The 15,952-nt window shown below is 41.5% G+C and overlaps 2 protein-coding genes across 2 annotated transcripts; both read right to left on the minus strand.

Moving 5' to 3' along the window:
• LOC144070325 (uncharacterized) lies at positions 1 to 2,584 on the minus strand. Its single transcript, XM_077594886.1, has 7 exons — positions 2,430 to 2,584; positions 1,990 to 2,042; positions 1,837 to 1,911; positions 1,597 to 1,747; positions 1,405 to 1,512; positions 1,228 to 1,264; positions 1 to 866 (listed from the first exon to the last, which is right to left on the minus strand). The coding sequence occupies exons 1-7, from the start codon at positions 2,550 to 2,552 to the stop codon at positions 373 to 375; spliced, it is 1,041 nt and encodes a 346-aa protein (XP_077451012.1). The 5' UTR covers positions 2,553 to 2,584; the 3' UTR covers positions 1 to 372.
• Positions 2,585 to 4,096: 1,512 nt separating this feature from the next.
• Positions 4,097 to 15,734, minus strand: LOC144070330 (protein Hook homolog 1-like). The gene is made up of 22 exons (XM_077594894.1): positions 15,529 to 15,734; positions 10,690 to 11,126; positions 10,452 to 10,556; positions 10,219 to 10,269; positions 9,884 to 10,016; positions 9,666 to 9,733; positions 9,301 to 9,363; positions 9,084 to 9,158; positions 8,393 to 8,552; positions 7,784 to 7,928; positions 7,496 to 7,697; positions 7,252 to 7,362; positions 7,090 to 7,177; positions 6,482 to 6,548; positions 6,268 to 6,408; positions 6,106 to 6,193; positions 5,995 to 6,026; positions 5,660 to 5,742; positions 5,489 to 5,589; positions 5,310 to 5,411; positions 5,180 to 5,248; positions 4,097 to 5,106 (listed from the first exon to the last, which is right to left on the minus strand). Exons 2-22 carry the CDS (start codon positions 10,759 to 10,761, stop codon positions 4,945 to 4,947), a joined length of 2,118 nt encoding a protein of 705 aa, XP_077451020.1. The 5' UTR covers positions 10,762 to 11,126; positions 15,529 to 15,734; the 3' UTR covers positions 4,097 to 4,944.
• Between the last annotated feature and the right edge of the window lie 218 nt (positions 15,735 to 15,952).

The following is a 15,952-nucleotide window of genomic DNA, read 5'->3' on the forward strand; positions in this document are numbered from 1 at the left end:
TACAAATCGAAAACAGATGAATCAAGGTCTTCAAATTCATCGAAGAGCATATCTCCTTGCTCTTTTAAAAGTTAATTTTAGTGGCATCGGAAACTCTGCCATCACGTCAAAGGACGTGGAGAACAGGCAGGTGTCGGGAAACAACATTTAAAACGGTAGTAAAATAGTATTCACAAATATATACTTTTTTTTTCAAATCAAAAACAGATAAATCAAGGTCTTCGAATTCATCGAAGAGCATATCTCCTTGCTCTTTTAAAAGTTAATTTTAAAAGGACGTGAAGAACGGGCAGGTGTCGGGAAATAACATTTAAAAACTGTAGTAAAATAGTATTCACAAATATACATATATATATATATATACATTTTTTTTTACAAATCGAAAACAGATAAATCAAGGTCTTCGAATTCATCGAAGAGCATATCTCCATGCTCTTTAAAAAAATCATTTAGTTCCAGCTCAAGGCTGAGTGGCATCTGAAACTCTGTCGTCACGTCAAAGGACGTGAAGAAGGGCCAGGTGTCGGGAACCGTTGCCGGAGCGGCTTGGAAAGTTGCCGTTGGAGAGGCGGATGGATAGGCAGTGACCGGCTGGACAAAGCCTGGATCGGCATCGACTTGGTGAGAAGATGCTGAAAAGGCTGTGACCGGCTGGACAAAGCCTGGATCGGCATCGACTTGGTGAGCAGTGACCGCATAGTCAGCCGGACTTGTGACTGGAGCAGACGCTGGATAGGCAGTCACCGGATGGGCGTAAACTGGATAGACACTGACTTGAGGAGGAGACGCTGGATAGCCAGCAACCGGAGGAGCAAAGACCGGATAGGCAGCGACCGAAGTGGCAGCGGGGCGCTGGCTCGTGCACCCTGAGAAGAAAACAAACAACAATTACTACCCACAACAATAACATTGCACGACTTGATTGTTCATTTTTCCACCCTTAAAATGTTGTCAGAAAACGACATCTTCCTTTGGAAGTAGAAAAATATATATATATTTTTAAACTCAGGTTATCCCGTGATTGAGCGTGGGTATTGACTCACTATCTGCCATTGACAGCACTAAACGTCCAATCAGTTGGCAGTGAATAATTGGCATAATTCCATCAGGTTTCTCACAAATACTCTTCTTTTCTTATGTACCAACTATTATCTCAAATCATGTGACTTTTATAATAAGCTCCTAAATGGATTTTAGGAATTAAAAGAAAGAAAGAAAGAAACTTACGTGCCGCATGACAACACTTCTTTTTCTTTGTTTTGCCCTGGAAAATAAAAACAAAACACAATCAAGACCAGACTGGAGTGTGAATGTGTTGAATATAGAAATGATATGATAAATAATATTGAAAATTCCATGAAAAACATCAGCTATGACAAGTTGTTGCTCAGTTTCTCAACTTACGTAGTTGTCACGGGTCGACCAGTTGGGATACATAATGGCGTGCTCGTCGTTCAAGCGCTGCGCCTCCTCGAAATATTTCTGTTTGTCACCTTGCGAAAGCGTTTTCCACTGTGGACAAAACCACACGAGCGTCAACACACACAAAAAGTTCACAAGCAGCAACAACGACACCGCATGGCCAGTTAAACTCACCATCTGACCCAAGAGTTTGTTAATGCTGGCGCTGTCTTTTTTCTCATAAAGCATTTTCAAAATGGGCCGGTTCTCCTTTGCATAAAGCATGAAGGCATTCAAGGGCTTCTTGATATAATCCGGTGAGCCTCGCACCGATGTCCTCTTTTTCCTAATAAATAAATACAAACACAAAAATAAGTCAGTTGGGCTGAGTGTTGCCAAAGTGCAAATGTTTGGTGAACGGTTGAGACATCTTACAAGGTTGATGAGGACTTTTGCGGAGGATCAGCACCATAGTTGGAATCTGGGTGTGGTTGGTTCACCTGCCCTTGGCTGCACAAAACCAACTGACATTAGGCCATGTTATAAAGCATGTGTATGTGTATGTGTGTGTGTGAGAATGGTACTTACGTGCTGACTTCAACAATATTTTTAAGACCAATCCAGAATCCAGCATCAGTGTTCTGCTGGAAAAAAAAAAACAGTTAATATCATCTAACTACTTGACATTGTTGTAAAAGCTGTTGTTTAAATGCTGTTATTTGAGCCTATTACTTGCAACATGCATGTTTTTTTCCCATGCAATTTAACACTTGTGCCCAAACACTCCCATTTCTTGACAATTGTGGTAATTTTGTAAAAGTAAGAGCATCTAGCAGAGAAAACCATTGGTGCATTTTCAGTTAAAGCTTGGCAGAGCATGATGCCTGAACAAAAATATTTTTACCTGAAAAGTTTTACGGACATCTGAAGTTATTGTCAAAAGTAAAAAGTTAAGCATATTTATTAGGAAAAGATCTAAATCTAAACTACAATATTAAACTGGGATGATAATAATTTTGGTCTCCTACCTGTTGCATGGCAGGAAAAGTTGTGAATTCCCCAAGTGCATCTGGAGAAGAAGTCAAATTCCAGTCGATCAGCTCAAAGGTGGAGCTCAACCAAAGCTGGTTAATAGTTTCGAAGGACTCCATTTGATTTAATATAAGTTGTTCTTTCTTGCTGCTTGCAGAGACCTGAATGCTTCGCAGGCAAAGATGGACTGATGATGGATGCAGCCGTTGAGCGAAGGCCGCTGTGACGTCACGGGTGAAAAACCCCGCCCAACTAGAACGGCGCGTTCAACCATTCACTTCGCGAATCAACTCATCGCATTAAAATTCGATTTGAGTTTTGGACACTAAGGAAAAATAACGTTACCATTTTTAAATCTCTCTATATCGTCTAAGAATGATTATAGTCACTTTTTTAATGCAAGTTTACTAATGGAAAAATGTGTATTAACCAAAAAAGTTGGTGACTACACAATTATGATGTGATATAAACAAACGTATTTTACCTAGGCTACTTTTATTAAATAATTCATTGTCTCGTTTGTTCAAAATGTTATTTGAAGATCGAAAATATTTGGATTTTTATAATTGCAACTGATAACGTTAGCATGGTAACACTTTTCTTTGACCTCTTTCATATACGTCACGGCGTTTGATGGCGCTTGTCCAATAGGAAGCCGGGAAAAAATGAGAACCATTTCACTCGATTTTTAAGTTGAACAAAATCGTTACATCGAATTATATTAATTGTCATATTTACATGAACACCCCGTTGAATTTTATCAACGGATAAATTAAAAGAAAAGTGGGAAAAATAAAAAGTGTAATACTTTACCGTCTTAAGATGGCGCCCACCCTAAGATGGCGCCCACCCCCCATCACTCGTAGCTCTGCTAGTTTTCCGCCAGGTTATCTTTGTTTATGTCGACAAAACACAACAAATAGCAAGTTTACACCATTTGAAAGTATTCACAAACATGCTAAACCCAAGCAATAAGGACAAAACGTTTTATTACGTCTGTGGTTGATTTTAGGAGTAGCCTGTCGATGATTCCAATGTAACGGTTTGCACGTTAGCCAGAAAGATAGCAGGTGATAGAAAAAAAACAGGTCCCAATTTTGGATGACGTCATTTCTTAATATTTTGAGCCCCATAGAAACTATTATATTTTTATTTTATTTCAGGACATCGTACATCAAATTAAATACGAACTAGTTTTATGCAGACTTTTTTTTAATATGAAAAATTAATCAAGAAATGACCTGCATTAAAATTTGCACTTTTTTTTAGTTCACATTGTACACAAAAGGGGGGAAAGGGGGTGGGCAAAATAATAATTCCTTTTATAATACACAGAAAAACGATACAAATTAATAATTTCATAGAATATAATTTGACAGAGTAATTGAAAAATAAAATTAAATAAAAAATAATAATAAATTTAAAAAGCATATGCAGCCATCAAGTGAAAAAAAACTACCTTTGTGCTTAGGTACAATTAATTTGTTTATTTACGGAGTCAGGAGTTAAACCAATAACACTATTTTATGCCAAAAAATGAATCTTTATAAAAGACTTATGACCTAGGCACACTTACCCGATTCTCCGCTGCATGTGGTCAGTTATTAGAAATGTACACACCCAGAATATAGATATGTAACTTAATCAGCATGACACCAGAAAATTCATAAAAACTAAATTTAATTCCATCATAATTTTGCTTCAAAACATTTCTTTTAATACAACCATTAAATACAGATATATTTGGACAGCTTTATTTTACCATATAATACAAGAAAATTGTCAAATGTCTAATCAAAATTAAGCAAATCTGCATATTAACACATCGTGACAGAATAAGCCTGCCTAATGTTGATAAAGCACTTAGCAAAGCCCCGAACATCAACGCCCCCAATTAAAAACTATGCCATTGTAGGACCCAGGCTATAATTCTAAGACATTTGGATTTTGGAAAAAAAGCTGGTGTTTAAGTGCAACTCCATGGTTAATAAGATGAGACAGTCACCATTTTGTGCCCCCTGATTGTCCGTCAGTGATGAGTCGGTGGCCGGTACAAAATCTACCAAATTTCACATGACATTCACAAACGTAATGCAAGCTTGGCCATCACCGTCCTCTATCTTGTAAGTAGTTAAAGGTTGTCAGGCTTCTGTTCCGTCCTGTTCCTGATGATCTGGTGTCGAGAGAAACTCTAGTCAGCTGAGCGGCCTGGATCCCCATCTTCCTTTAGCCTTTGGCACGGCGCTGACATGTTAAGGTCACTTGAGACTGGATTGGTCCTTTTTTTCCTCAGGGATTTCACTCCATTTTGCCAAAGCAGTAGAGAGAAATGACCCAATACGGTCAAAATAAAAACTATTGCTAGAAATCAATCGGTAAAATTGAGTATAAAAAAGAATGTTCTTCTACAAAAAGACCAAAATAGCTAACTTTGTGAGTAATATATATGCTTTTTTTACAATAAAGGCCAGAAAACGCTGACTGAGTTAAACATGTGGGCTCCACACAACTCTACTTGGAGGTCGTGTTGGGCACGCTGATGGAAAGCACGGGGCGAGGGGCGTTCGACACTTGTCGTTGTTGCGACAAGAAGGACTGGCCAGAATTTGACAGAGCGGCACCAGCGCGGCCACCCAGACGCGACTCGATGGCCAGCTTCTGAAAGTTCAAACTCTGAAGGGCGACAGCATGTTCTTGAGTAACTTGAGCGTGGATGGCGGCTTCAAAAGCGCATCTTGGACCTTACCTTGTTGTACCAAGCGGAGACTATCAGTTTCTCTTCGTACTCGCGCAGTCGGGCCTGCTCACACTGACGCTGTGGAGCCATATTGGCCTTAATTTTCTCCCAATGTGACAGTAGAAGATAGTACAATTACCTCTAGGTTGAGAATCTGTTTGTCTCTGTCTGTCACCTGGTTCCCCAGAGCCTGAATCTCAGCGGTCGCTGGGTTCAATTTAGGGTCTAGAGCTCGGATCACCTGCAGGCAAAGAGGCTCAAACCTTCAACTTCTTAAGTGGGGAAAAAATAGAACTTCATTCAACTCCTGTTACTCACATTTCGAGCTTTCTCTAGGTACAATTTGTACCTCTCCTCCATGGCCCTCATGTCATCATCCTTCTTTTTCAGCGCAGCCATGAGCTCGTCCACTTTTAATGCTGAAAAAAACCCATAATTGGACTGATTCGGGTGGGGAATTCCGTCATCCTGTGGGGACGAGACACTCACAGTTTTGAGTGTTGTCGGGCTGCAGGTCCTCCAGGAGCTCTTTCTTCTTCATGATTTCGTCCTGGGCCTCATTCAGCTGGACCCTGATGAAACAAGCAAAAGGCCTCTTACTGTAAAGAAACATCCAGATAGTATTCCTGGGGCTTCAAAACCTTGTCCCGCAAAAATGGTCACGTGGCAAAAGTAGGTACTACTCTCAGGTAGCAACATAGTTACCAGTTTTCCACTAGTTTTTCTTATACACTATTTGAACTGTGAAACTATAAAAATATAAACTATAGAAATATGTATGCTTTCAAGTTCCATCCAGAATCATAGTCCAGTCTGATACTTACATGTGCGCGTCCAGTTTCCGCTTCAGGTTTGACTATGTGTCAGGGACAGGAAGGACAGTTAATAATCAATGTAGGTATGCAAACACAATAGACATCTGCCAGCGCACTCACGTCATCAGGCTTGACCGCCTGACTCTGCAGCGCCTTTTGGAGGTCTTCAACCTGCTGCTGCAGCTCCCCGACTCGTTGGCGACTCAATCTGCACTTTGGGAAAGTAGGAATAAGGCAGAGTAAGGACACTGAACAAATAATCAGGCTGCAAGGAGGGGTAACCTGTTCTCCGTGTCCAATCGACTGCGGCTCTTGTGAGCGTTCTCCAGCTGAGACTGCAGAGATGCGATCTTCTCTCTCTCAAACTCTTCCTGCTGCACTCTAAGCATCCTGTTCTCATGCTGAAGCCTGATGAACTTCTCCCTACGCGCCAACCACAAAAGTCAGCGTTGGGCTAACCGGCCAGCCGTCGTACGTGTTGATGGGACTGTTGCACCTGTGCTCGACGGGGATCAGTTCTGCTGCTAGGTTATCGTGACTGGGGCTTGTGGAATGCAGCATCCCTGCCGCACACCAGAGAGAACCGCTGATGAGGTTTAGAATTGAAGATCAACCGCGGGAAAACGTTATAGGGGCATTTCAGAATTGGAGGACATTTTATGTTCCACTTTCCAAATTGAAATAACCCACATACGAAATCTTAAAATAGCATTTACTCGTTTGGAGACCAAATCTTAAAAAACTAAGACGAAAGGACGCTTGACAATATGTTTGAAAATACCAAATAGGACTGAAGCATGGCCTAAAAATGTAAATTTTCTCCCCTTTGTCCTCAAGACAAGAACAGTTTGTTTCTACTCCTTTGAAAAAATTGCACATTGGTATAGCTTCGCAACCCTCTTACTATAATTATACTATAAATAAAAACTAAATCAATCCAATCATGAAAATTTCACAATAGATCTGTAAAATAGCTAATCTATCCGGTAAAGTTGATTAATACCATGAATATATATGCAAGAGAAAATTCATTTTTCCAATTTCTTTTGTTGACCAAGACAACCAATTCTGGAATGACCCAAAAGTTTTCTGAATGCACCCTACCGGCTTGGGAGAGTTGGTGCTGTTGCGCTTGGGTGCACCGAAGCTCCTCATTGAGTTCCTTCAGAGAGTCTCTCTCCACAATGATGCGCTGCAGGTGGATGGAAAAGTTACTCACGCTCCTCTCATTTCCCAACACCCTCCCCAGTTCCTGGAGAGACCCACCTCTTTCTCCTTCGTCACCAGTTCGTATTTCTCTTCCAGCCTTTTCATTTCAAAGTCGTGACTGTCCGCTCGCCTTGCCTCGTCTGACAACTTCAAGTGTAGCTCTTGGACCTGAAGGGGTGCAAACAACCAGAATACACCAAATCAGGGGTCCTTTGTTGATTTTTTTGTCTTTTCAAAATAAATCAAGGACAAAGAAATAATTCTCAAAACTTTCTTTTTTTTTTTAAATACATCCGACTACCTGGCGCTTATACGTTTCCAGCTGTGCCCGGGCGGCGTTGGCCTTGCGCAGTTCCTCTTCCAGGCTGACGGTGTTCTGCATGTAGATGGTGTTGTTCTCCTCCAGGAGCTTCATCTGCCTCTTCAGGTCCCCCAGGTTGTCCAGTTTACGCTTGTACGTTTCCACCGAAGCCTCCAGCATCACCATTCGGTCTGAACAGTTCCTAGAAGGCAAAATGAGATGTTTTCACTTGCGCGGGAAACCGTGAGCCAAATAATATTGCTCATTTTTGGGCAAAAGCTAACAGACCTCAGTACGTCCAGCTCATCCTTGAGTGACCTGGACTCCTCGGCCAGGCCGGTCAACTCGTCGTTGCGGTGCTGGACTTCCACCAGCTGCTTCTCCAGCTCTTCGCAGTGGATCCTGTAGTCGTCCTTTGCGGCCTCCAGCCTGACAAAATTACTTTCAGGGTCAGTTCACAATAGGAGCACATTTTTGCTCAAAGGAATCAAAGCGTTTATTTATCAGATTTTCCACTACATAGTATGTGTATTAAAACAAATGTTCCCACAGTTACAAAAGACAGTCACGAGAAAAAAAAGAAAGAGAAAACCCCCCAAACAAAATTCTAATTTCAACTCATTTTTATAGTTTTACTTTTGAGTACATTTGTTTATGGGGACAGCGGGACAAGAGAAAAATTGTATGCAATTAGGTGATACGCCAGACTTATTTGGTATTTTAAAACGACTTAAAAAACGAATAACAATTATTGTTCTTAACTGAGTTTTAATGTAAATGAGTTCAGATACTGCATGTTTTGTAAAATGTCCCATTTCTTCAGTGATCCCCAAGGTCTTCATGCTTGGCTTTGGGCTCCGCCTAGTGGCACAAGTTGGTAAGCGGTCACCTATCTGAAGTTCTCCTCCTGGAGCACTTCTAGCTGTTGCTGTAGCTGGCTGTGCTTCCTGCCCGACGGCGTGTTGGGGTCGTCAAACGTCTCCAACTGATTGGTTCGGTCGGTGAGGACGTCGTTCTCGGCGAGCAGGCTGTTATGTTCCTCTTGGAGAACAGCCACCTGATCAAGAAGTTCCAAGAAGAAAAACACAGGTAGTAACCTTGGAGAACGAGACTCTTAAAAGACTGGCGGTGGTGAACAGAGTGCAAGTTAATCCATGCACAAACACTCAGTTGGCAGTTAGTCAGCCCACATTTGCCTGGGTAGTACAGAAAAACCACTGAATTAAAATTACTCAAATCACACAGCGTGTCCATGTAGCAACCTTAATGGAGCCCCCGTTAGCCGAGTTAGCGTCAACATCCAAACAGCACGGGGGATTAGTTTCGCTCATGTGGGGCTTACCTGACGGTCCGGCGGGACGGCAAAGGGAACGACAACCGAATCTGTCGAGAGTGATTGGTCAGTCAGTGCCCGCTGCTGAGCGGAATGACCGCAAAGTGGCTGGGCAGACTATATAAGCTCACAATCCTTCTGCCACAGCAGCTCCAGACAAAGGCAATATTTTGTTTACACTGGCCCGCGGACGAGTGTGCATGTGCTCTCGCTGTGTTTGTGTGCGGGAGGGTCCTTTAAAAGAAGTGGAGTCACCTGCTGGTCAAGCTCCTGGCAGCGTTGCGCGAGCGCTTCTTTCTCCGACGTGACTTCTTCCAGAGCTTTTCGGAGCTGAACACATGCGGCAGGGACAAACGGAGTATGAATGAGTGCATGCTCATTTGTGCTTTAACTCATTGGCGTTGAAATTGAAAGACTTCCGTGACATTTGAACTTCAAAGGCTCTGGCAGCGAAGGAGTTAATCGTACTGACCTGCTGTTCGAGGTTTCCAGATAGCTCTCCTCCTAAGGGGGCCACGGTCTCTCTGTGTAAGAGCTGTTTAAAAAAAAAAGTTAAACATTTCACCCATATACGAGAACGCCATTTTCTTCAATGAACAATATATTAGGAGCGCCTTGATTAATCGACAATTAGAGGACAAAAACAAAAATTATTTTTCGATTAATCATTTCCAGACATTGTTGACCAAAACAACTACGGTAAATTCCGAGTTTAGGGATTTATGTGTGGAATATTTTATATTCCAATTTTATCAGTGCAAAGTTTTAGTCGCAATTGTATTTAAAACTATTTTTTTTTACTACAAAACATAAGAGTTTATTAGATGTAGCACGAACCTCCTGAATGGCCGCCATGACGACATGCTGCACCGATTCCTCCAACGTCATGATGATTTGGATGTACTCTGTTAAAAGGGATTCACATTCAGTTGTTTTTTGTTCCTTTTACTTTCGTGGCCGTGGAATGAAGTAGCGAATGTTGGAAAAAAAAATGCACTTAAATATTTAGCCTTTGACAAAAATACCATATTACATCAATTGGCTTAGCCCTATACCTTGCTTACGCTCACATCTGACAGCGCAGCCCAATACGAGCTGCAGTAGCCTGCCCAGCTCCGCCGGGTTCGAGTCCTCGGCGGCCAAGGCCACGTCAGGCAGAGGGAAGTCAGAAAGTACCTGGACCAAGACCTAGTCCAAAGTGCATCAAGTTACGACTACCACAAAATGTTTACTTTTTTGGCCTCGGTGATATGATCACATAAGCGCATACCAGACTTGATCTGAGCTTTTTTAGCCACAATGCACACTGTTTTCTTTCTTGTGCCTTTTGCTAACAACACAACGCGCCTCATTGGCCACATGAATCCGAACGAAATGAGGAGGCGCTTACCTCGCTGTAATACTCCAACACCATTTGGAGTATCTTCTTTAGGTTGTTCAGCTGTGACACACACAAAATCAGATACTATATTTATCCATTCAGTGCCATTGACGCTGACAAATAACACATTTTGTTTCTATATTTTTGCTCATTGGTAGGTTAATAGGTGTGTTTTTTAATATTTGGTTATAAAAAGGTAGATTGGACATCTTAGCGTAGCAAGAATAGGAGAAACAGTTTACCTTCAGCCCCCAGTTGTCATCCACGTCGGTTTTGATACGAGCAAGCCAAGCGTCAGTGAACCACGAAGGGTCTCTGCGCGACACACACTGCTTCTTAATGAATGCCTTAGAAGAATTTTGATGAAGTAAATTCTACTTTAGAACAAAAACTGTTTGTCAGTAGTAGCTAGTAATAGTAGATAGCTTTTTTCCATTGTGCAATAGCTTTCCTTGATTCATTAAACAAATGTTCACTTACAATTATAGAAAAAAGATCCAATTTCATGAAAAAAATATTGCTTCCCATTTTATCTGGTAAATTTGCTTTCATTCTACCATCCAAAAAGTTTCTTTTGTGTCGCAGGTCGAATTGAAAAGAGCCACTTCCCCAAAACGCTTCGCTGGGATTCGCGCATCAGCGGCGCCTTCACCGGCGGAGGCGTGGCCTACCGGGTGTCGGACGGTGCCCTCCGCGTCAACCAGAGCGGACTCTACCACGTCTACTCACGGGTGGAGTTCATCTTCAAGCACTGCTCGCCCACGTCCTCCTTCGTCCACACCGTGTTCCTCCGCTCGCCGTCGGGTGACGACAGCGCCCTGCTGGAGGCCCACCGGGTGGGCTTCTGCTCTCAGCGCCACGAGCGGGGGCCCCCGCACGCCTGGACCACTGACAGCTACCTGGCGTCGGCCCTGAACCTGCGGCAGAACCAAAGTGTGCTGGTCAACGTGTCGCACCCGGAATATCTCAGTCACTCCAGCCACGCCAACTTTTTCGGGCTGTACAAGATCTGACGGACACAACGCCAGGGAACGCCATCGCGGTCGTCAAGGAAACCGTTAACACTAATGTCGTGTGTAGCATTCTATTTATTCTACCTGGTCGGCCTGGAGACAGCTTTGTGTTAACCACTTCTCACCATGTCGCCACAATTTTCATTACTACATAAATAAAGAGCCCAAAATCAAATGTAAACTCTTTTCGTGATTCTCTAATGGTGACCTTTTTTCGACAAAAAAACTTCCTTGAATTTGCTTAAAATTAACAATAGGGGCCTAAGAATTTGTAGAATCCTCAAGTGATCCACAAATGTTTTTTTATACTACAAAATTACATCAAATTGTGAGACACATTAAAGGTACTGTAAAATCAATGTAAAAATGAATAAATTGCTGGATTGGGTAAAAGTGAAGCCTGTTTACAACTATAACCAATTTGAATAAATGAAAAAGGGGTGCAAGTAATAAGGCTTTAAAAATGTTGCCCTATTAGTAGTACAGTGGTACCTCGTCATACGACCGTTCGTCATACGGAATGCTCGTCTTACGGGGGAAATTTCGATCGAATAATTCGCCCGTGATGCGGTCAAAATTTCATGATGCGACCAAGCCAGGTCGCCATGGCATTTTTTTGTTTTTGCATCTCTTTCGTGTAAAAAATATGTCTACGAGCACTGGTGGGCGGACTTTGCATTTCCACACCCGTTTTCCCCCCACTTGGTCTACATTTACATACCAGGTAAACAATACGTATTACAATGGATCGGCAAAGTTTTGCTAAGAAAAGGCGACCGTTGACAATGGACATGAAACGCGAAATAATTGAAAAACATGAGCGTGGGGTACGTGTTACCGAGCTCGCTCGGCAATACGAGAGGAATACGTCAACCATATCCTCCATCCTTAAGCAGAGGGACGCAATTAAGGAGAAGAGGCCGACCAAAGGACTATCTATCATTTCCCACCGGCGCAGTGACATTCACGACGAGATGGAGAACCTTCTTTTATTGTGAATAAAAGATAAACAATTAGCAGGAGATAGCCTGGCCGAGTCTACCATTTGTGAAAAAGCCAGCCGAATTTACATAGATTTGATATCAACGAAAGGAGAGCCTTCAACAACTTCACAAACATTTAAAGCGAGTCATGGCTGGTTCGAAAAATTTAAAAAACGATCTGGAATACACTCTGCAATCCGACACGCAGAAGCGGCGAGATGCAATTCGAAAGCTGCGGTGGAATTTATCAAGACATTTGCCTTGATTATCGCCCAGGAAAATTACACCCCCAGCAAGTTTTCAACTGCGATGAAACTGGTCTTTTTTGGAAAAAAATGCCCAGGCGAACATTCATCGTGGCAGAAGAGAAGGCATTACCGGGACACAAACCTATGAAAGACCGCTTAACGCTAGCGTTGTGTGCTAATGCCAGCGGTGACTGTAAAATTAAGCCACTACTGGTGTACAATTTATTCAAGAAATGCTTCGATGTGACAGATGACACAGAGCTAACCCTTCGTGAATTTTGGAAAGAGCACTTGATGAGGCAGATGTGAATGACCTAATCGCCGAGCACCACGAAGAACTCATGACACAGGATTTAATCGACCTACAGGAGCGTGAACATTTGTTGCCAGAACTTAGTAGCGAGGAGGCGGTGGAAGAGGCGGCTACAAAAGATATCAAAGACATGCTCGCGAAGTAGCAAGAGGTTTCGGATTTTATAGAAACGATTCACCCTGACAAACTGGCAAGTGGTCGCACATCATCGTATTATGATGACATTTGTATGCGACATTATCGAAATATTTTGAAGGGTAGACAAAAACAAACAACTCTTGATGCGTTCGTTTTGAAGACTTCGGCGGAGTGGCCAGGTGGTGTCAACCCGTAGAACTAAGTAAGGTAAAAAAGATTACAACTAATTTAGAAGTTAGTTTTGTTTGAAGTTACATTAAAGGTTGAGTGTCTGTTTTTTTTAGTTATCCAAGTTAATTTAAATTTGTTTGTTCGTTTAAGAGTGCAATGTTGCCGTGGAGAAAGTCACCCCGAACAGTCCCCCCCCCCTCCGCCTACGTGTGTGTTGTTCTCTCCCCTCCGCGAAATGTGTCTAATTTTACTCCTATTAAACACATTATTACTATCAAACCACTCGTTATTTATTACTTTGTTAATAGATGGTGAATTATAAGAAATAAAACATGTTTTCCAATCCAATATCCTGTTTTTGGTGTTTTCTTCAGATAGTTGGAACGAATTAATTTGTTTCCCATTCATTTCAATGGAAAACGTTCGTTCGAGTTACGAGAACCTCGTCATACGAGCTCAGTTCCGGAACGGATTAAGCTCGTATCTCGAGGTACCACTGTACTAAGATTCAGTAAGGCATGACCGTGCCAAGTGTCAATCACATTTTCATTAATTAAATAACCAATCCAACTTCCATTTCCTGTTAGCCCTACCCTAGCATAGAATTAACGCAAAAAGTCCAAAGATGATCATGTAGATGACAAAAGTTTGTAAATGCACATTCACAGTATTTTGGGGTCGGATGGTCTTCACGTTTGGTTTTGCTTTGCACGGATGCTGAAAGAAGGTCGGAATACAAGTGGTCTCTTTTGGTTCATCTCTAAAAATTTGCACCACAATTTCCTTCCTGTATAAGGACGTTTTGGGGGTCTCAAGTGAGTATCAAGAAACTTTGCACCCTTTCGGCGATCCCTATAATATCAATATCACTTGAGAAAATAAATAAATAAATGGAATAAGAAACTCGTTCATTTTTCATACCGCTCATCCTAGTAAAAATAAAAAGCGTTTGATAAATCTTGCTTATAAACCCAACAAAACATGACATCAATTCTTTATTTAAATGATTTTTTTAAATGACTTGATCAGGCCAAATTTTCGATCACGTGATTAGCTGTGGAACATCCCAAGAAGTGAGATGGATAATTTTGTAACATTTTAAACACGTCTGTCAATTCCAATGACACGTATGTATGTCAATTCCAATGACCATCAGTTAAAGTTGATTTATATTTATTATATATATAATATATACATATGTATACATATTTAAACATGTACAGTGGTGCCTCGTCATACGACCGCTCGTCATACAAAATTCTCGTCTTACGGCGGAAATTTCGATCGAATAATTCGCCCGTCATGCGATCAAAATTTCGGGTTGCGACCAAGCCAGGTCTTTTTTGCATATCTTTCGTGTATAACAATATTTACGAGCACGGAACGATTAATTCAGACGAGTTTCTCCTAAGACCAGGAAACGCACAACGCGCATGCGCGGGCAAAAAGAGGGCTTTCTGGGTAATGAAGTATACTCGTGCACACAACACCCATAGGCAATGGCAACCTTTCTCAGAATAAAACTTCATTACCCACAATCAATACGTGGGTAAGCTCAACTATTGTATTTCCTGTTATTCTTTCTAAGGAAAGAAGCTCCCGCGATCGTTCTTTAAAGACTATTTCTCGTTGGCAAGTGGTCGTGCGTTGTCCTATTGTGAGGACATTTGTGTGCATCATTTTGGGAATATTTTGAAGGCAATACAACAGCAAACAGTCCATCGATAGCGAACGTGAGGGTGGCGGCGTGGCAAACCACCAACCCGGAAAACGAAGGTAACAAAAGATTACAACAAAATTAGAATTCAGTTTTGTGTAAAGTTACATTAAACATATGTTTGAGTGTCTGTATATATTAATCCAAGTTAATTTAAATTTATTTGTTCCGTTTACGAGTGCGTTGTCGTGGAAAAAAACGACCCCCCCCCCCCCCCCCCCACGCCCACAAACGTCTCTGTCTCCCGTCGGCGAAATCTGCCCAATTTTAGTTAGATTAAACACATTTTATTACTATTAAACCACTGGTTATGTGTTACTTTGTTAATAGATGGCGAATTAGAAGAAATAAAACATTTTTTCCAATCCAATATCCTGTTTTGGGTGTTTTTTCAGAGGGCTGGAACGAATTCATTTGTTTTCCATTCATTTCAATGGAAAACGTCCGCTCGAGTTACGAGAATCTCGTCATACGAGCTCAGTTCCGGAATGGATTACGCTAGTATCTCGAGGTACCACTGTATATGCATATAAACAGATTAATTCGAGAACCTCAAATGTTGCAGCAAATAATGTTAACCTATTCTGTTTGAATGTTCATTAAGCCTCCTGTTTGAATGTTCATTAAGCCTCCAACTGGTTGATTAAATATGGAGTTAATTAACTTGCATATTTGAGCAAAATAGTTTTAATTTGGCATTATGAGAATAGCACAAGTGGGTAAATGAGGAACTCACCAAACAATTCAATTCAATGCGTAGTTCTCGGCAGAACTGATGGTAACTCTTTTCGGGGGGGACTTTTCTTTTTGTATAAAAACTAATAATTTAGTTTTATTACTGTAATTTTACCTTTCTGTTAAGATACTATTAGCGATAATTTTGCATCGTGCACGCACGGTCACAGGTTGGAAATTGAACGTCACTTCCTCACTTCGATCTGGCCTACAATGACGATAAAACGCTGCACCTGCCCTCTGCTGGTTAAAATATTTACTGCAAGCAATACAACCTGAAATAGTGACTGGCAGGCCCTAAACTGAATGTATCAATATTTATAAGGCCTTTTCTTCCAGTGTTAACTTTGGCAATACAATTTTTCGTTAAAAAAATATTTTTGTCACCTAAAAAAAAGCATTTCCCACAAAATAAACATTTCTGA

The sequence above is a fragment of the Stigmatopora argus genome, unplaced genomic scaffold (genome assembly GCF_051989625.1).
Source record: "Stigmatopora argus isolate UIUO_Sarg unplaced genomic scaffold, RoL_Sarg_1.0 HiC_scaffold_28, whole genome shotgun sequence".
In the NCBI taxonomy this organism is placed as follows: domain Eukaryota; kingdom Metazoa; phylum Chordata; class Actinopteri; order Syngnathiformes; family Syngnathidae; genus Stigmatopora; species Stigmatopora argus.